Here is a 21,664-nt window from a genome sequence, read left to right as displayed (position 1 = left end):
TGGAACACAAATTTGGACAGTGTGTTGCATTTGCAGAGAGCCTGAGATGCCAAAAATGTAGAAATACCTACATGTGACCCCATTTGGCAAACTGAACACTAAAATGAATGAATCTATTGGTGTGGTTTCATAGTGTTTAAGGTTGAAGGTAGACTTAAGTCCATTGAGTTTAAACTAGATGGACCCTAGGTCTTTTGTCAACCTATGTAACCATGAGTTCAACCCATGAGTTCAACCCTAATTTAACATGTAGATCCAGAGGCAGGTGAAAAACCCCATGTGACACACAGTAAGCCCCACATTAGGGAAAAAAAATCCTTCCCGACTCCACATACGGCAATCAGACAAGTTCCCTAAATCAACGCCCCATCACAGAATCTAGTGCTCATAACCTGTAATATCATATTTTTCAAGAAAGTCATCCAGGCCTCTCTTAAATTTTTGTAGTGAATCAACCATTACAACATTATGTGGCAAAGCGTTCCATAATCTCACCACTCTTACAGTAAAGAATCTGCATCTGTGATAATGATTAAACCTCCTTTCCTCTAACCATAGTGGATGACCCCTTGTCCCTGTTGAAGGCCTAGGTGTAAAAAGATCATTAGAGAAATCTCTGTACTGTCCCCACATATATTTGTAAGTTGTAATAAGATAGCCTTTGTTTTTCCAAGCTGAATAGCCCCAAGGCTAATAACCTGTCTTGGTACTGCATTACACCCATTCCTTTAATAGCCTTGATTGCAATTCTCTGCAGGCTCTCTAGTTCAGCTATGTCTTTTGTATATACCGGAGACCAAAATTGTGCACAGTATTCTAAGTGTGGTACTTGTATAGGGGTAAAATTATGTTCTTATCTTGAGCATCTATGCCTCTTTTAATACATCCCATTATTGTATTAGCCTTTGCAGCAGCTGCCCGACACTGGTCAGTAAAGTTGAGCTTGCAGTTCAACCATTCACAGTCTTTTTCAGTGGCAGTTTTACCTAGGGTTTTTTTCAATTGAGTACATAGTTATGCATTTTATTTCCTCTCCCCAAGTGCATGACCTTACATTTATCCACACTAAAACTTAATTGCCATTTCTCAACCCAAGCCTCCAGACTACACTAATCCCTCTGCAATATTAAAATTATCCTCTGTACTAATTATGTTGCATAGTATAGTATCATCTGCAAATATTGAAATTCTACTCCCAGTGCCCCCTACAAGGTCATTAAATATTTAAAAAGCGGGCCCAATACTGATCCCTGTGGTACCCTACTGTTAACTGTGACCCATTCCAAGTGTGTTCCATTAATAACCACCCTCACTGAGTCAGTTTTTAACCCAGTTACACATATTTTCCCCTCAGCGCATTAATCTCATTTTGTGTATCAATGTTTTGTGTAGCACTGAATCAAATGCCTTTGAAAAATTCATATAGATAACAACCACTGCATTTCCCTGGTCCATTCTGGAACTTAGCTCCTCACAGAAGCTAGTTTGACAGGATCGATACCTCCTAAACCCATGTTGATACTGGATCATGAGGTTATTCTTCTTGAGATATCCAAGATGGCATCTCTTCGAAACCCCTAAGGCAAATATTTTTAACCCACAATTACACAAAATTTTATTAGATTGGGCTGTGAAAACGAAAATGTATGGCTTTTTGCTAACATTTAACCCAATATGATATCAATAAAAAAAATTACAGCTCATCGTGGAAAAAAATAAGCCTCATTCAACTGGAAAAAAAAAGGTCAATCTCTCAGAATTTGTCAACACAAAAATGTGTTTCTAGAAAGTATTTTTATTCTGCAGACATAGTAAAACAGAAAACTATATAGATATAGTTAATCATACTGATCCACAGAATAAAGTTATTATAGCACTAAGTGTCTTGTTGCCATTTTCAAGACTTGATCACTATGTGGGAGATGTTATTATCATTAAAGAGTACCCATCGTTTTATTTTCCTAAATTGGTTGTGTATACAATAGTGAACAGCGCTGAGGCTCACTCGTCCCTCATCCAGCAAGAGACTTGTGCCTGGTGGTGTTGTCAGGTACCCTTGTAGGTTGTCTAGTACTCAGACCACGCTGATGTAAACTGTTTCTTATATTCTGACATTACTCCCGGCTGCCTCTCATCTCCCTTAAATGTGCGTGGAGTTGTGTGGCATTCATCATCCGGTTCCGAAGGGCATTGTTCACAATAAAGTGGTCATCAGTGTTGGGATATGACCAAAGACTTCCACTTCCATGCCATTTTGTGACTCTTCCTGTCTCTTTATATCTGTTGCAACCTGCTGATGACACTCTATGACACTTTAAGGTCAGTGGCCACTTCAGTCTGAGAACATCTTGCGTGAAAGTTCGCAATGGCGAGGTACTGTTAGGTGCCTTCTTGGTCTCATGATGTCGAAATGTGAACAGTTTGATGAGGAGGACTCTTTAAATACCAATTCTAACTGAACCCTGAAAATTATTGGGTAATTTCATGCATCAAACGTTTAGCGAAGGTCACATTAAGTTCACCTGAGAATATTAGAGTGCAATTTAGGCCAGGGCCACAGCAGGAGCTGAGTGTCATGCTAGTATCCATGTGATTGAGGTCCGACAGTGCGAGTGGACCTCAGCTGCTGGGGGCGGGTCGGCTCTGAGGAGGGGTGGGCCAGTGCTGCGGAGGGGCAGGCCACCACGGAGGAGGGGAGGGAGGGATTTCTCTCTTCTCTCCTTCGTAGCCGGCTATTGCGATTCTCACTCTGCACGCGTGGTACACTTGTGTACCGCGAGTGCAGTGCGATTTTTCTCTCTCCCCATTCACTTGAATGGGTGCGAGAGAAAAGATTCTCGTATTACAATCGCAGCATGCTGCGATTGTTTTCTCGGTCCGATTAGGGCTGAGAAAATAATCGCTCATGTGTGCTGACACACAGGCTAGAATTGGTCCGAGTGGAATGCAATTTTTTATCGCACTCCACTCCCACCGATTTTCTCGCCGTGTGGCTTAGGCCTTAGGATCATCCTGAAAGTCAAATATCCCTAACTTTTTGTGAGTAGTGAGGAAATGCATTGCTTTCACTTACTAATGTATATTAATAAGTAATATATGATATTGATTAACATACATATTAATAAGTATTGTAAGATGATATTATAAACAGGGTGGTCCAAAAGTAGGTGGACAGTATGTGTAATAGGGTTATGAAGGGGGAGAGATTTAGCAAACCTGGTGTGAAGTGAAACTGACTCAGTATCTCAAAATTCTAATGAATCAAGTTGTTCCCCAGTTATAGTAACAGCCTAATTCAAATGACCTTATTTCCAACAAGATGGGGCCCCACCACATTATCCAAGAGTAGTCCCAGAGTATCTTGATGAAACCTTTCCTAATAAATGGATTGGCCAAAGAGGCCCACTTGAGCACCTGCGTTTATAAAGTTTAAGAGCTTGTGTATTATTGTTCAGAATAAAATTTAACCCCTTCAGCCCCCGGGCATTTTGCATTTTTTCCCTCTTTCTTCCGAGAGCCGTAACTTTTTTATTTTTCCTTCAATCTTGCCCTATAAGAGCTTGTTTTTTGCTGGACGAATTGTAGTTTTAAATGGAACCATAAGTTTTAACATATAGTGTACTGGAAAACGGCAAAAAAATTCCAAGTGCGGAAAAATTGCAAAAAAAGTGTGATTGCACAATAGTTTTTAGGATATTTTATTCACAGTGTTCACTATGTGGTAAAACTGATGTGTGGGTGTGATGTCTCACTTCGGTGTGAGTTCGTAGACACAAAACATGTATAGGATTTACTTGTATCTAAGGGGTTAAAAAGATTCAGAAGTTTGTCCAATAAAAGTGGTGCACGTTTTGCGCCATTTTCCGAAACCTGTAGCGTTCTCATTTTTTGGGATCTATGGCTCAGTGATGACTTATTTTTTCCGTCTCGACCTGACGTTTCTAATGGTACAATTTTTGCGCAGATACTATGTTTTGATCGCCTGTTATTTCATTTTGCGCAAAACTTGCGACGACCAAAAAACATAATTTTTGCTTTTGGAATTTTTTTGCCGCTATGCTGTTTACTGATCAGATTAATTGATTTTATATTTTGATAGATTGGGCATTTCTGAACGCGACGATACAAAATATGTGTATATTTTTTATTTTTTTAACCCTTTAATTTTCAATTGGGTGAAAGGGGGTTGATTTAAACTTTTAGGTTTTTTTATTTTTTAATTCTTTAAAACTTTTTTTTTTTATTTTACTAGTCCCCCTAGGGGGCTTTAGCGATCAGCAATCTGATCGCTCTGCCATATCTCCAGATCACAGCTACAGAGCTAAGATCTGCAGATATGCTGCTTTACTTTCAATGCCGGCTGTATTCCGGCATTGAGAGTAAATGACTCATGTTAGCTGCAGACGTCATGGCAACCACCAGAAGTCACGTGATCATGTCACGTGACTTCCGATGGGGGCGGGGTAAGTCAGAATAATGGCGGCGCGCATATACATCTCGCTGCCAGATTTTGGCAGCGAGATGTAAGGGGTTAATAGTCACGGGCATACATGTCAGCTGTTGAAAACAGCTGATATGTGCGCGGATCGCCGCGGCCTGCCCTCGGCAGGGGGCAGGGATTAACCGCACACGATCCATGACGTACCCAGTACGTCATGGGTCGTTAAGGGGTTAATTTAATTGTCAATGTTATGCTTGTGTTAGTAAATATAATTTTTTATATAAATAAAATTAAATGTTATTATTTTCTGTCCACCTACTTTTGGACCACCTTGTATATGTGTGTATATATGTATATGTGTGTGTATATATATATATATATATATATATATATATATATATATATATATATATATATATATATATATATATATATATATATATATATATATATATATATAATTACATTACAGTACATTACATTACATTACATTACATTCATATTAAGGGGTTGTTCACTACTAGGACAATCCTTTCTGATTCCACATGTTTCTCCCAGGTAAAATAATAGCGCCTATACTCACCTCCCGCACCTGTGCCGTTCCTGCAATGCCAGGGCTCACATGGGGTTGTGACGTCACGCAATCCACGGGTCCAATCAGAGCTTGCTTCCTTCTCCCTACCTTCAGAGCAAACGAGTTAATCAACAGGACGTGAGAGCTATGACCGGGCTCTCTTCCTGTTGATTGTTCGTTTGGTCCAAAGGCAAGGAGAAGGAAGCCAGCGCTGATTGTACGCGGGGAACACCTTTTAAGTTTTGTATGTTCTCGTGATTAGTCACCTGACCACTTGATTGATTGCGGGGTATAGTAAATCAGAGGAGACAGAAGAAGCAAAAGCCACTTCTGCTTTTACTCCTGGATGCTCAGCAATTTGTGACAGCCATGGTCTTTTTTCACAATAATTTCTACTTGTCTTCTGAATTTTGCTGATTTGAATTTTTTCTAAATGTCTTTATTCTATTTACAGGCTGTAGAGAAGACTGTGATGAAAAATAATCCTGTAATACAGCCTCCCTTCTATTGCAGTGTAAGTATTACTCATAGGTAGCTCTTTTTAGTGCTTTTTGGCACCTTTTACACTTGATCACCTGTAATAGAGTAGCATTATGTGTTACCATTTTTGTGCTTTTTTTTTTTTCCCCCTGATCACCTTATAAAAGCCGGAATTTTTTTTTTTTTTGAAACTCAATTTTTATTATTTTTTCATTATCCAGGATACAGAAACCAAAACAAGGGAAGGGAAAAGCACACATCAAACATGTTACGTTCTTAGAGAGAGAGAGAGAGAGCGAGAGCCTCTCAGTCTTGAAATACTGATCCCCATAACGATATCTCAACCCCCTATCCTTGGCTCTTCAACCCATCCCCCCCTCCCCCATAGTACTAAAACATCATTAACTGTTCCCCACCCTTCCACTACATTTCTGCAGTATTGCCCTGTTACCCAACATTGGCTCTCCTCGCTGCTATAATGAAATAACCACAGAAGAGGCTCCAGCTCCGCCCTCACCTTCTAAACTACCCACACTAGTAACTGAGCCTGCGTTCCAAACCTCCGTACCTCCACACACTGCCATATCCCATGGTACAGATCTGTATTTTCAACATTGCAATTTTGGCAATTCAATAATTTGTTCGGGTGTTGCCTGTTAACGACATTAAAGCCATAGATAGCCCTGTGCATCAACTGAAATTGAGTATCCCTCCAACTTTCATTTAGAATACATTTGCTTAGTACGATTCACCCCTTCAATATCTTCCCCTCCCCCTCCTGATGCCCTAGTTGCCGAGCCCATGCCCCTAGAGTCGTGCTCAGATTAGTAGGAACCCCAGCACCTCTCTCAATTTCCCATACAGTGTTGAGATATTTATTTTATTAATGTCCCTCATTATGACCTTATCCATTTGATTAGATATTCTGCAGTTTGAGCATTATTCCCTGTTTAACCTGTCCGTACTGGATAGTTTGAAATGGTTGCAACTCGTATCTATCTATCAACTCTTCAAATGTGAGCCACCTTACTTCTGTCTCGTCTATCAAATCTTTGAGTGTTCTTATTCCCTTCTCTCTCCACTCCATTTACTCGGTAAATTCTTTGAGATGTGCATTGTGGATCTCAAGTCCCAAGGCTTGCAAAATTCTGCAATTCGTCTTCCTCAGCCAGTCCACTAAGTGTCTCATGGTGCAGGCGGCTAAATTATGGCCTCTAATGTTGGGTAGTTTGATCCCCCCCCCTTTCCAAACGAAATATCAATATTTTTGGAACGAATCCTTGGTCGAGCCCCCTTCCACGGAAATGTTGAGAATGCCCTGGTTAGCCTGTTCACGTCTGTATATCTCTGAAGCAGCGGTATCATCTGAAGTGGATATAGTAGCTTCGAAAAGCTTATCATCTTTATTTAGTGGTCTCAACCTAGTAGTGGCAAAGGGACGTTTGTCCACGACTGTAGTTCATGCTCTATTTTCCCAATTAGTGGGGAATAATCGAGGGAGTAGGTGTCTCTTCCTATCTGAACCCTCCAAATATTTAACACTTGTCTTCACTACCGGAATACCACAAAGCCTGTCCACCCCCACCCCCCCTCCGCTTATCCGCCCTTCCCCTTCTACCCTTATCCGCCCTCCCGCTACCCAGGAACAGTATTTCACATTTACTTTTGTTGAGTTTGAACCCTGCGTAACTCCCGAATGTCTCAATTCGCTGAATTGATCAATTGATCCAAAGGTTTATTCATGAACAAAATAATGTCATCTGCGAACAATGCTGAATGCAGCCTTTTCCTACCAATATCAATCCCTTCAAACCACCCTCACTTGTACAGACTCCTCGCTAGTGGCTCTATGGCCAAGTTAAACAACAAAGCGGACATCGCGCACCCCTGCCTGGTATCCTTCATTAGCGGAAAGGCCTCTGACAGAAATCCCGAGGTGCACACCCTCACCTATGGGTTAGTATAGAGTACCCTAACAAACTCGCGGACGGCCCCCTGCAAACTAATGTGGTCCAGGACCATTTCCAGATATTACCACCTTACATTATCAAATCCTTTTTCTGCATATAATGTGATCATGGCTGGAACTCCCCTATTCTTCTCCCCTGTCCCCTTGACCGCATCTATTGCCAAGATCACCTTCTTAACTTTTGCCACTGCTGAGCGACCTTTAACAAAACCGATTTGGGAGGGAGTGATGATACTCAGTAAAACCATCGCCAGCCTATTTGCCATCAACTTAGATAGATAGTATCTTAAGATCTTGGTTTATCTACGACATAGGTCTGTAACTAGACGGGTCATTTAAATTTTTTTCCTCCTTCGGTCGGAGCTTTATATATGCAGTGTTGAGCAATAGTGTTAACGCTTCCCCCTTCAAGATCCCATTATATACACCCACCAAAGTAGGGGCTACTTCCTCCTTCAAGATTTTATAGAAGTCCCCACTAAAGCCATCCGGTCCTGGCACCTTAAATGTATTCAACGCTCCTATTACCCCCTGAACTTTCTCCATCATTATTTCTAGAATCAAGTCATGTAATGTCTCATCCGAAAGCTTAGGCATCCTTATTCCCTGCAACCCATCCCTCCCTCCCCCTGGGCCCCCTCCCACTCCTTGTATAGTCTTGCATAGAAATTACCCAAGATATCAATGAGTTCCTTCGGGTCCGTAGTCTTGCTCACATCCTGCCTAGATAGAGTAGTTATGTGCGTCATCTGCCTTCTGCCCCTTGCCAAATTTGCCAAAAGTCTCCCCTCTTTATTCCCAAACTTATGCAAGTCTACCTCTTGTTGTTACCTATACAAGTTGTCCCTCCGATCCGCCCAGGTCTCAAATCTCACTTCCTTTCTCGCCTTTTCATTGGGGGACACAGACAGTGGGTTATATGTTGTCTCCAGGGGAGGCTTGACACTAGGTTTAAAAAAAGAGTTATCTCCTCCTCCCACAGCATATAACCCCAGCTAGGCGGGAACTAGCTCAGTTCTTTTTAGTGTCAGCAGGGAGGCTGACACGTCTGGCCTGAGCCCCAGGCCAGCTCATGTTTTTTGTTTATTTCTTTTCTTTGTGATTTTATTCTATTTTTGACTATGGGGCAATACCAGGGTGTGCTCTCTCTCGTTCCCCCCGCTTACGGGCAGAGGAAACCTGACGTGCAAAAGCCGCCAGTCTTCCCTCGCGCCCAAGTGGTCGGGTCTGCGTACCCCTCCAGGCTCCCTGGAAGCACCTTACAAAGGTAGCTCCAGAGGGCTAAGTAGAGCTGAGCACCTGCTAGCCTTGAGCCGAAGATGCGTCCCCGAGATCCCCGCATCCCAGGACCGACGCGTCTTCAGACGGAGCCAGGAGCAGGTAGGGAGATGTGTACCCGTCCCCTGCATCCAACCGCCGCCGGAGGAGGCGCTGGTGGGGCGATGCAGGCCGTGTTCCCTGGGAAGCATCATAAATTTAGCTCCCGGTTTCGGCCTGCATTCTTAGTAACGCCTCCTCCACTGCTCCAGAAGCCGCTCCCTCTAGTGGGCCGTCTCTCCCCTCCATGCTGCCAGAGAACACTGGACGCCATTACATGTGGGGAGCAGACACGGGTGAGATCCCTCCTTGGCTCTGCAACTCTGCAGCACTGTATACCGCTCTGTTCAGCGGTATATCGCTGCCTTTCTAGCGGTGTGTGCCTGCTGGCTGGCGGTGTATATCAGCTTTTAGCGGTATATACTGACTGTGCCTGCAGGTGTATACCGACTGTTTGGCAGTGTATGCCACTTTACTATTGGTATATACCAGCTCTGTATAGCAGTCCCTTTCTAATACTACTAGTAGCTCCTCACCCACAGTAGTGTAATACTGCTAGAGGCTCACAGTACTAATTGTACGTTTGTTGCTGACATGCATAAAAACCGCAAGGGTGATAAAGCTTCCCAGGCATCCTCTATGGACCTGTACTATGCTTGTACCACCTGTGGAAGCTCGTTTCCCAATGGGCGAAGCTATCCACTCTGCCGGGGCTGCGATGTCCCTACTACAGTGTCACAACAGGCGTTGCTGGACCAGGGGGTCGTGCAATCTGTGGGTTTGGCCCCGGCCACCATTCAGGCAACACCCCCGTCTGATGAGGCTATCCCTGCATGGCCTCTTCTGATGTCTAAAAGGTTAATGACCTGGCCGCTCAGATATCCCAGCCTTCCACAGGCTCCCACAGCTTCCCCCCGGCTCAGCTCCCTCAAAGGAGCTCGCCTTCATCTGGTGTATCATCCCCAGTACGTAAAAAGGCTGTCTCCAAAAGGCGCCATTGTGACCGCTCCGCCTTGTCTGACTCACACGATGGTCAGTCTGACTCAGGCTCCGTGACCTTTAGTAGTCACGATTCCCGAGACTGACTCTGATTCAGATGTCCCTTCTGAGTCTAGGCATATGGAAGACACTTTAATAGCGGCTGTCAATCACTCTGTCGATTTCTGATCAGCCCTCGGACCCGACTTCTCAGTCGGCAATAAAGCGAGCCAAGAAGCCTCCTAAGTCCTTTGTCCAGGATCCGATTTTTCATCAAATCATATCTAAACGGTGGGATTACCCTGATAGGAGGTTTAATAAAAAATCCTCCTCTTCATTCGCTTATCCCTTTCCTCCGGAAATGGTTAAGCCCTGGTCGGTACCCCTCGTTGTGGATCCGCCAGTATCCAGACTGGCTAAGCACACGGTTATGTCTGTTTCAGACAACGCGTCTCTCAAGGACTCATCCGACCGCGCAGTTGATGCTGCGGTCAAATCTATTTTCCAGGCTTCGGGCTCCTCTTTGTGCCCCCTGTTTGCCATGACATGGGTGGCAAGAGCTATGAGCGTGTGGAGTGGGAATCTGCGCAAGTTGCTTCGCCCTTGCAATATTCCTCCGGAGGCTCTTGAGATTCTTGATTTGTTCTCTCTCGCCTCTAATTATTTGCTTCACGGCTCCCTAGATGCAGCTAGCTGGTCAGCCCTAACGGCAGCCAATGCTGTCTTCGCCCGCAGGGTTCTGTGGCTAAAAATATGGAATGCGGACAGTGCCTCCAAGAAGTCCCTGTCCACACTTCCCTTCTTGGGTCTTCGTCTGTTTGGTGAATCCCTGGACAAATTCATATCTGAGGCGATGGGTGGTAAAAGTACCATTCTACCACAAAAGCGGCCTGTAGCCAGAAATTTCAAAAAATCTTCTTGGCGCAGGCAGTCCTTTCGCCCTGCCCCCCAAAAACCATTGGCCCAAGGACCATCCCAACGCTCAGATCGAGGATCAGGTCCCTCAAGGGGCTCTTCTTGGCGTTCCCACTCTAAGCAACCTAAACCCAAAGGACCTCGCTGTGTACAGGCCTCCTCAGCATGACGCCAGGTATCCCGCAGATCCGACTCCTGTGGGAGGGCGGCTTCTGCTTTTTCGGGATATCTGGCTAGACCACACTCACGATGCTTGGGTTCGAGAAATCGTCACCTCAGGGTACAAGATCGATTTCCATTCCCTGCCGGCCAACAGGTTTCTGCGTTCTCGTCTTCCAAAGTCCAAAACGGCAAGCCAGGCCTAATTTCAGGCCATAACCTCTTTACAGAAAGCAAACGTTATCATTCCAGTGCCCCTGGAACAGCGCGGCAAAGGTTTCTATTCAAACCTTTTTGACGTTCCCAAAAAAGATGGCTCTGTCCGCCCTATCTTGGACCTCAAACGGCTAAACAAATTCGTACGGATTCGAACCTTCCGAATGGAATCATTGAGAGCAATACTAGCCGCCATGGAGCCTGGAGAATTCCTAGCTTCCATAGACGTTCAAGATGCTTATTTACACATTCCCATATGTGTCTCTCATCAACAGTTCCTTCGCTTTGCCGTAGGACACCGTCATTTCCAATTCAGGGCCCTCCCCTTTGGGCTGGCCACTGCGCCTCGGGTCTTCACAATGGTCATGGCGGCCGTCATGTCCATTTTACACCCCAGAGGCATCCTGGTCGTTCCCTATTTGGACGACCTTCTTGTCAGAGGGAAATCTCTTCACGTTTGCTCAGAAAGCGTGCAGATTTGCCTAGACACGCTGTCAAGGCTAGGGTGGCTTATCAACTTCAACAAGTCATTCCTCATTCCTCATCAGCGCATCACCTTTCTAGGTATGCTGATAGGCACAACTCAGTCCCGGGTTTTTCTTCCAGAGGTCAAGAGGTCTTCCCTGATCCAGGCCGCCCAATCTCTCCGCTCTCGCCATCACACATCCCTTCGGAATGGAATGAGAGTATTAGGCAAGATGGTGGCGGTCATAGAAGCCGTGTCCTTTGCCCAATTCCATCTGCGTCCTCTACAACTGGATCTTCTATCCTCCTGGGACAAGAGTCCAGCTTCCCTGGACCGGTCAGTCCGCCTATCTCGGTCTGCGCTCAGCTCCCTCGTCTGGTGGACTCAAGCCTCATCCCTATCTCAAGGGAAGTCCTTCGGTCCACTGGCAGGTAGTCACGACGGATGCCAGCCTGATCGGCTGGGGGGCGGTTTTTCTCCACCACACTGTTCAGGGACGCTGGTCTCCTTCCGAGTGCTCTCTGCACATCAATGTTCTGGAGATCAGAGCCATATTTTTGGCCCTTCAGAAATTTCAACCCTTACTATTGGGCCTCCCTGTTCGGATCCAGTCAGACAATGCCACGGCCGTGGCTTACATCAACTGTCAGGGAGGAACTCGCAGCAATGAAGGAGGTATCCAGGATTCTTCTTTGGGCAGAGAAGCACATCCCCATTATTTCAGCTGTCCATATCGTAGGGATAGACAACTGGGCCGCAGACTTTCTCAGCAGGCAAGGTCTAGCGGCAGGGGAATGGTCCCTCCACGACGAAGTGTTCCATCAGATCACTCTTCGTTGGGGACTCCCGGATGTGGACCTCATGGCATCTCGAATGAATGCCAAAATACGTCCCTTCATATCTCGGTCGAGAGACCTGCTAGCGCTGGGCTCCGACGCCCTAGTTTTTCCATGGTCGCAGTTTCGCCTGCCCTACATCTTCCCTCCGTTTCCTCTCATTCCGAGAGTAATCAAGAAAATCAAAGCGGAGGGAATCCCGGTGATCCTCGTGGCCCGGGACTGGCCCAGGAGAGCCTGGTATCCAGAGCTCCTCCAACTTCTCTGCGACACTCCCTGGCATCTTCCCGACCACCCGGATCTCCTGTCGCAAGGTCCAATATTCCACCAGAATACAGCACAGCTGCATTTGACGGCGTGGCGCTTGAATCCCTGATTCTAACCAAATTGGGTCTTTCTTCCAGGGTAGTTCATACCATGCTTAATGCTCGGAAGCCTTCCTCCGCCAGCATTTACCACAGGACCTGGAAGACCTATCTTTCCTGGTGTGACCGTCATAATCGGTCGCCCCTGACCTTTTCAATCCCTAATGTTCTTGCTTTTCTGCAAGACGGTCTGGACTCGGGTCTTGCTCTCAGTACCCTTAAAGGACAAGTTTCTGCCTTGTTGATTTTTTTCCAGAAGCGGCTGGCTTCTCGCCACCCCTTAGATCCCTGGGATCTGAATCTGGTTCTGGGAGTCCTTCAACTGCCTCCTTTCGAACCTCTAAGAGAAATCTGTCTTCAACGACTGTCTTGGAAAGTTGCCTTTTTAGTCGTTATTACCTCTATCAGGCGAGTGTCCGAACTGGCAGCTCTTTCCTGTCGCTCGCCTTACCTGATATTCCATCATGATAAGGTGGTCCTTCGGCCTTCCCCCGCCTTCCTTCCGAAGGTCGTATCCTCTTTCCACCTGAACGAGGACATTGTGTTACCGTCATTCTGCCCGACCCCGGTCCTCTCCTTTGAGAAAGCCCTTCACACTCTCGATCTTGTCAGGGCTCTTCGGATCTACATCTCTAGAACAGCGCCGTTGCGCAAGTCCGATGCCCTCTTCGTCCTCCCAGTAGGACACAAAAAGGGCAACCCGGCGTCTAAATCCACGATTTCTCGATGGATCAGGACTGCCATCTGTGAGGCATACAAAGCACGAGGTACCATTCCCCCTCAATCTGTGCGGGCCCACTCTACACGAGCAGTGGGTGCCTCCTGGGCTATCCGCCATCAGGCTTCGGCGGCCCAACTTTGCAAGGCCGCTATCTGGTCCAGTGTGCACACGTTCACAAAATTCTACAGCGTGCATACACATGCCTCTGCGGATGCTGCTCTTGGAAGACAAGTCCTTCAGGTGGCAGTGGCCCATTTATAAGTGGCCACTGCTCGGTTCTTGACAGTGTTTTGCTATGAGTTCACTGCAGTTGCAGTTGTTAGTCAGCTCTTAGTCTGACGTTATACACTGTTAATAGTTCAGTTCTCACCCAGGGACTGCTTTGGGACGTCCCACTGTCTGTGTCCCCCAATGAAAAGGCGAGAAAGGAAAGGACATTTTTGTGTACTCACTGTAAAATGTCTTTCTTGGAGCCTTTCATTGGGGGACACAGCTCCCACCCTTGTGGTTTTGGTTATCATTTTCCTACTGCTTTTACACCAAACTGAGCTAGTTCCCACCTAGCTGGGGTTATTTGCTGTGGGAGGAGGAGCTAACTCTTTTTTTAAACCTAGTGTCAAGCCTCCCCTGGAGACAACATATAACCCACTGTCTGTGTCCCCCAATGAAAGGCTCCAAGAAAGACATTTTACGGTGAGTACACAAAAATGTCCTTTTCGCATCTAACCAGCGTTCCTTCAAGCTTTGTGACGGTCTTTCCAAAAATTCAGTATAGGCTTCTCTAACTGCCAGGCTACTTTCTTGAAACTTCTTATTGTTCGTCTGTCTTTTCAACTTAGCCGTGTACACCTTCAGTTTGCCTTTCAAGACTGGTTTGGTGGATTCCCAATACAACAGTGCCTCCTGCGCATGCCCCTCATTTGCAAGAGTATATTCCACCCACCATTCCTTCAAAATTTTAGAGAAATTGCTATCCTTCAAGAGAAATGAGGGAAAACATCAGATGTAATTCTGACCCCTCTGGATTCTATCCAACACCAGAACTAGTATCAGGCTGTGGGCCGATATCTCCATGCTCTCTATTGCTACTTCCTCTATTCTCTGGTTCAGTGCCAGGACTCATCAGTATATGGTCAATTTTTGACCACGCGTAATGGGAATATTGAGTAAATTCGCTTTTGTGGTGATGGTCCATCTTCCAGCAGTCTTGTAGCGTTGTAGCCATCAACAATGTTTGAAATAACCCCTCTAAGCTCCCTCCCCCACTCCTCCGTCTATCTTCCTCTGGAGACCTAACCGCATTGAAGTCTACTCCTTCCTCTTTTTGTGTTGCCATGTCCAACAATATCTTGGCTGTTTAGTTTTTGCTGCATTTTTTAGCTGCAGATTTGCCTTGGTTTTATGCAAAACCATGTTAAAAGCTGCTTTTTACAGTACCAGCAAAGTCTGAGATTTCTGAAATCTCATGTACACACAGATACACACAAACACCTGCAGATTTTTTCCTGACTGTTTTGTCAAATACCTGTGTTTTTGCTGTAGATTTCAAAGAATGAGCATGTCACATTCTTTGCAGCGTTTTTGCAATGTTTTTCACTGATACAACCCATTTTGTAGAAAAACGCCACTCAAAAACGCAGATGACTCAAATGAGATTTCCAGACACAAGATCAGGTTTTGGTCATGAAAAAAACTCACCAAAAATCCCTGTGTGAACATACCCTAAGGCTTCTTATCCATGTTGGAGGCATAGATATTGTGAATGCTCAAGTTTCCCTGAGGGATAGCTAGCTCCAAATGAATATACATCCCTTCCTTGTCATTATCTTGGGCCTCTACTCTATGAGCAAAATTTTGGTTGATCAAAATTAAGACCCCTGCTTTTCTACCCACTGAGGGAGACCCGTACACTCCTCCTACCCACATCTTGTTCATACATAAAAAAAAAAAAAAATCGCCTGTTCGCAAGTAGGTCTCCTGTAACAGGGCAATACCAACTCTAGAAAGCGAGAGAAAGACTGGGGAAAAAAAATTCCATCACGTGTGACCAGGCACACTTAAAAGAAAAAAAATATATAAATATATATACAGTGCCTTGCAAAAGTATTCGGCTCCCTTGCGTTTTTCAACCTTATCCCACATTTCAGGCTTCAAACATAAAGATAAAAATGTTAATGTTATGGTGAAGAATCAACAACACGTGGGACACAATTGTGAAGTTGAACGAAATTTATTGCTTATTTTAAACTTTTTTAAAAAAATAAATAACTGAAAAGTGGGGCATGCAATATTATTCGTCCCCTTTACTTTCAGTGCAGCAAACTCACTCCAGAAGTTCATTGAGGATCTTTGAATGATCTAATGTTGCCCTGAATGACTGATGATGATAAATAGAAGCCACCTGTGTGTAATCAAGTCTCCGTATAAATGCACCTGCTCTGTGATAGTCTCAGTGTTCTGTTTATAGCGCAGATAGCATCTTGAAGACCAAGGAACACAACAGGCAGGTCCATGATACTGTTGTGGAGATGTTTAAAGCTAGATTTGGTTACAAAAAGATTTCCAAAACTTTAAACATCCCAAGGAGCACTGTGCAAGCGATCATATTGAAATGGAAGGAGTATCATACCACTGCAAATCTACCAAGACCCGGCCGTCCATTCAAACTTTCATCTCAAACAAGGAGAAGACTGATCAGAGATGCAGCCAAGAGGCCCATGATAACTCTGGATGAACTGCAGAGATCTACAGCTGAGGTGGGAGAGTCTGTCCATAGGACAACAATCAGTCGTACACTGCACAAATCTGGCCTTTATGGAAGAGTGGCAAGGAGAAAGCCATTTCTCAAAGATATCCATAAAAAGTGTTGTTTTAAGTTTGCCCCAAGCCATCTGGGAGACACACCAAACGTGGAAGAAGGTGCTCTGATCAGATGAAACCAAAATCGAACTATTTGGGTACAATGCCAAACAATGTTTGGCGTAAAAACAACATTGCTCATCACCCTGAACCCACCATCCCCACTGTCAAACATGGTGGTGGCAGCATCATGGTTTGGCCCTGCTTTTCTTCAGCAGGGACAGGGAAGATGGATAAAATTGATGGGAAGATGGATGGAGCCAAATACAAGACTAATCTTGAAGTAAACCTGTTGGAGTCTGCAAAAGACCTGAGACTGAAACGGAGATTTGTCTTCCAACAAGACAATGATCCCAAACATAAAGCAAAATCTAAAATGGAGTGGTTCACAAACATATCCAGATGTTAGAATGGCCAAGTCAAAGTCCAGACCTGAATCCAATTGAGAATCTGTGGAAAGAGCTGAAAACTGCTGTTCACAAACGGTCTCCATCCAACCTCAATCGCCTCCCCCGAGTTGTCGCACTTCCCTCCTGAAGAAAGTGGTTCTCTGTCTCCAATGGATATTTGAATGTCTTTGTGTACCCGTTCTAGTCTCTCATCTTCAGTATGGCCAGATACTGTAACTGAAATTTGGCATTCTTTCTATAGAGAACTGAACACACCTTGCTGAAGGCTTTTCTCTTCCTTGTTACCTCCGCAGAGTAATCTCCAAATACACCATGTGCAGAATTATTAGGCAAATGAGTATTTTGATCACATGATAATTTTATACATGTTGTCCAACTCCAAGCTGTATAGGCTTGAGAGCAAACTACCAATTTAGTAAATCAGGTCATGTGCATCTGTGTAATGAGGAGGGGTGTAGTGTAATGACATCAACACCCTATATAAGGTGTGCTTAATTATTAGGCAACCTCCTTTCCTTTGGCAAAATGGGTCAGAAGAGAGATTTGACGGGCTCTGAAAAGTCTAAAATTGGGAGATGTCTTGCAGAGGGATGCAGCAGTCTTGAAATTGCCAAATGTTTGAAGTGTGATCACCGAACAATCAAGCGTTTCATGGCAAATGGCCAACAGGGTCGCAAGAAGCGTGTTGGGCAAAAAAAGCGCAAAATTACTGTCCATGAATTGAGGAAAATCAAGCGTGAAGCTGCTAAGATGCCATTTGCCACCAGTTTGGCCATATTTCAGAGCTGCAACGTTACTGGAGTATCAAAAAGCACAAGGTGTGCCATACTCAGGGACATGGCCAAGGTAAGGAAGGCTGAAAAATGACCACCAACAAGAAACATAAGATAAAACGTCAAGACTGGGCCAAGAAATATCTTAAGACTGATTTTTGAAAGGTTTTATGGACTGATGAAATGAGAGTGACTCTTGATGGGCCAGATGGATGCGCCAGAGGCTGGATCAGTAAAGGGCAGAGAGCTCCACTCCAACTCAGACGCCAGCAAGGTGGAGGTGGGGTACTGGAATGGGCTGGTATTATCAATGATGGACTTGTGGGACCTTTTCGGGTTGAGGATGGAGTGAAGCTCAACTCCCAGACCTACTGCCAGTTTCTGGAAGACAACTTCTTCAAGCAGTGGTACAGAAAGAAGTCGGTATCGTTCAAGAAAAACATGATTTTCATGCAGGACAATGCTCCATCGCATGCATAAAACTACTCCACAGTGACATGGCCCCTTTGTTCACCTGATCTGAACCCCATAGAGAAACTGTGATCCCTCATAAAATGTAAGATCTACAGGAAGGGAAAACAGTACACCTCTCGGAACAGTGTCTGGGAGGCTGTGGTGGCTGCTGCACGCAATTTTGATCGTAAACAGATGAAGCAACTGACAGAATCTATCGATGGTAGGCTGTTCAGTGTCATCATAAAGAAAGGTGGCTATATTGGTCACTAATTTTTTGGAGGTTTTGTTTTTGCATGTCAGAAATGTTTATTTCTAAATTTTGTGCAGTTATATTGGTTTACCTGGTGAAAATAAACATTGGAATATATTTAGTTTTTATTAAGTTGTCTAATAATTCTGCACAGTAATAGTTACCTGCACAAACAGATATCCTCCTAAGATAGCCAAATCTAAAAAAAAAACACTCCAACTTCCAAAAATATTAAACTTTGATATTTATGAGTCTATTGGGTTGATTGAGAACATAGTTGTTGATCAATAATAATAAAAAAAAAATCGTCTAAAATACAACTTGCCTAATAATTCTGCACACTTTGTAGAACCTACATTTAGACCAGCCCAAGTTTTTTTCAGAACGTGTCATTAAAGGGAATCTGTCAGCAGGTTTTTGCTATGTAATCTGACAGCAGCATAAGTTAGTGGCAGACAGCCTGATTCCGGTGTCACTTGGGGCATTTTTGCTAGAATTTCCTATGTACATTGTGGGGAAACTATCAATTGGTAATCAGGGTGGAATAACACAGATTAGCTGGTCTTGCCTGCACGTGATACCTACTCCTGTATTGATTTATAATTTGCTGATTAAAACAATTTTATGTAAATGTTTCTCAAAATTATTTTTAAGTTTATTGGAATAAAGATTGTTATTTTGTCCATGTAAGGGTAATAAGAGCCCTCATGCCTTCAACGTCTGTGTGTCCTAAATACCGATTGGCGGACCCAGACTGTAAAGGTCCAGATCCATGCAGTGTCAAACTTGCCAAAGTGCCAGGTCTGTATTATAACTATGGTTGTTGTTATACTATATAGTGTTTTAGCAATTTGGTTTTAACTGTGATTAATAGTCTTTTAATCTTCTCTGCAGCGTTCCGGCTTTAGTCACAGGGGCGGTACGGCACAGATTCAGTCCCTGTTCTGTGTATCAAGAGCAGCGGTTGTAACCACACACCCTTCACTGACTGACAGCTGTTTCTAATGCTGAGTGGCTGTTAGTACGGGGGGGGCATGGTTACAACCGCCGCTCTCCATACACAGAGCGGTATCTGACCTCGCACTGGCACCACCCCTGTGACTGAAACCGAAAAACTGCCAGGTGGATTAACGTTCATTTCCTCCTGGCAGCGGGGTTTAATGTGCAGGCTCTGGGCAGGTTCAGAATGCTATTAACCTGCAAATTAACTCCATATCTGCAGGTTAATAGCATTTTCCCACTTGACAGGTTCTCCATAACAGAGCGCTGGCATGGGGGACAATGATTCCGTGCTCTCATTGGAACTCCTGTGATGTGATCGTGGGCGCAGATGGGTTGAAATCGCAGCCGGGGGTCTGTTGCAGACATCCATGTCTATCATCATGGATCTTCTTTGAAATCCTGCCTGTGACTGGGTGATGGAGGCCACAGGCCTGCTCCTGCTCAGCAGCCATTTTAGAGACTTTGGACCAAGACTCCATTTTGTGTTTGAATTTCTTAGTGCCCAGTAAAGAAGAAGAAATTTAGTAGTGTTGCGATACCCTGCTTGTTTGCCAACTACACCCTGCGAATTCCAAGAAATGGCCAACTACAAGCTAATACCATGAGAACTGTGTATGTCATAAGCAGTCCTGTGTCTGAGGATAAGGAAAAAGCTCATAGAAGTGTATTAAATGCATATATGTGACTTGGCATAATTTAGCAAGTTCCCTTTGAAGCATATTGCACACTAGTCTGGTGGGAACTTGAGTGTGAGCTGGACTACCTATTTGTCTCCTTTTTGTTGCACAGTTCCAACAACATCTGGCTGCACCATGTTGCTCAAGCCTTATCATAGTGTGATCAAGTTGGTTTGCTCTGACACTAGACATTAAAGGGAACCTGTCAGGTCCCCAGTGCACCCAGAACCACCAGTAGTTCTGGGTGCATATCTAGAATCCCCTGTCTGACAGTCCCAGCATCTAGTAGCATATATAAACATCTTTAGAAAAAAGTATTTAAGATAGTTTATGAGATGCTAATAAGGGCAGTGACTAGTCTCACAGGGGTTAGTTCACTGGCTAGTCAGCCCACTTAGCATGTTATCACGTGTGATAACATGCTTTAAAATAGCCAGCGTCATTGCAGCACAGTAAAAAGCTGCACGTGTGCCGCTTTGTACCAGTCAGCTTTGAGCTCCTTTTGACCCCCAGGTGTATATGCCCCAGCTTTAAAGAGGCTCACTGCCCATGATCAGAAGTCATAAGTTAAAAAAAACACAACAAAACATAAGTTGAAATCACCCCCCTTTTCTCCCAATAAAGATAGATATGATAAAAAATTGAAATATGTAGTAAAAGTCCATAAAAGTATGATCTATCAAAATTTGAAAATAATTAAAACTATCGATGAACACCATAAACACACAAAAAAATGAAAGTGCCAAATTTGATTTATTTTAGTCAGTACTGCAAAAAATGCTGTAAGTAGCAATCAAAATGTCATATGTCTCACAAAATGGTATCAATAAAATTGTGGTCTTGTTGTCGAAAAAATAAGCCCCCTCTCCGCTCCATCGAAAGAAAAATGAATCCGTTTTTGTATTGGTGAATGGCAATACAATCAATTTTTAATTTTTCTTTATAATTTGATTTTTTACCACTAAAATAATTTAAACAAAAAATGGACAAGTGTGGTATCTCTGTAATCGTACCAATGAGGAGGATATTTCCAGGTCAATTTTACCATAATTTCATTGCAGATGGAATTTTTGTCTCATTTTTCAGTACTCTGTGTGGCAAATGAAATGGTGTCATTCAGAAGTACAACTCGTGCCACAGAACAATAAAAAAAAAAGTTATGCCTCTTGTAAAATGTCATCGGTCATGAAGGGGTTAAGGAGGTTAACCATTTTTAAAATGTTTGTTCAAATTTATAGATGAGGGGACCTGTGGATGTTCGGATTCACCGGACTTTAAATAAAAGTTTGGTTTTGGGCCCGGACTTAACCCCAGATGCCAAACCTCATATAAGTCAATGAAGACCCAAAAGTTGTGTGCTGTAAAATGGTCATAATATGAGCTAGGTGGCTGCAAAATGGGGGCAATTGCCCTGCAAACAAATGCGGATAGGGAATTGTCATGACTCACAGCTGTCAGTGTTCCCTGGAGCGTGTCTGGTGGGAGGATCCTCCCCTCTATGCCTCGTTTCCAGGATCATGGCGCCTTTTCTTGTGGTCATTTCCAATTATGTGGCACCCAGTTATAGTTCTGCCTTGCAGTGTGTTCGTTGTTCTCTGTAAGTTGTCTTATCCTGTTAAGTTACCTTGTCTGTCCTCCCTGACTCCTGTCCTCCTTACCACGTCTGTCCTCCCTACTCCTGTCCTCCTTACCACGTCTGTTTTCCCTGATTCCCAACCTCCTTACAATGCCCATCCTCCCTGATTCTCTGTCGTCCTGACTGTGTCTGTCCTCCCTGACTTCCGTTCTTCCCCTCCACTC

The 21,664-nt window shown here is 44.3% G+C and overlaps 1 protein-coding gene across 6 annotated transcripts in view; it reads left to right on the top strand.

The window, feature by feature from the left end:
• The window catches only part of LOC142244310 (uncharacterized), a 417,067-nt gene that overhangs the window by 65,477 nt on the left and 329,926 nt on the right, over positions 1 to 21,664 (top strand). For all 6 annotated transcript variants that reach the window (XM_075316518.1, XM_075316516.1, XM_075316515.1 and 3 more), the window contains one exon: positions 5,470 to 5,529. In XM_075316518.1, the coding sequence (XP_075172633.1) occupies positions 5,470 to 5,529 (60 nt within the window). The remainder of the gene's footprint in view (positions 1 to 5,469; positions 5,530 to 21,664) is intronic.

The sequence above is a fragment of the Anomaloglossus baeobatrachus genome, chromosome 6, assembly GCF_048569485.1.
Source record: "Anomaloglossus baeobatrachus isolate aAnoBae1 chromosome 6, aAnoBae1.hap1, whole genome shotgun sequence".
Lineage (NCBI taxonomy): Eukaryota > Metazoa > Chordata > Amphibia > Anura > Aromobatidae > Anomaloglossus > Anomaloglossus baeobatrachus.
Note: the sequence above shows the minus strand (reverse complement) of the source record. Positions and strands in the feature narration are given on the sequence as shown.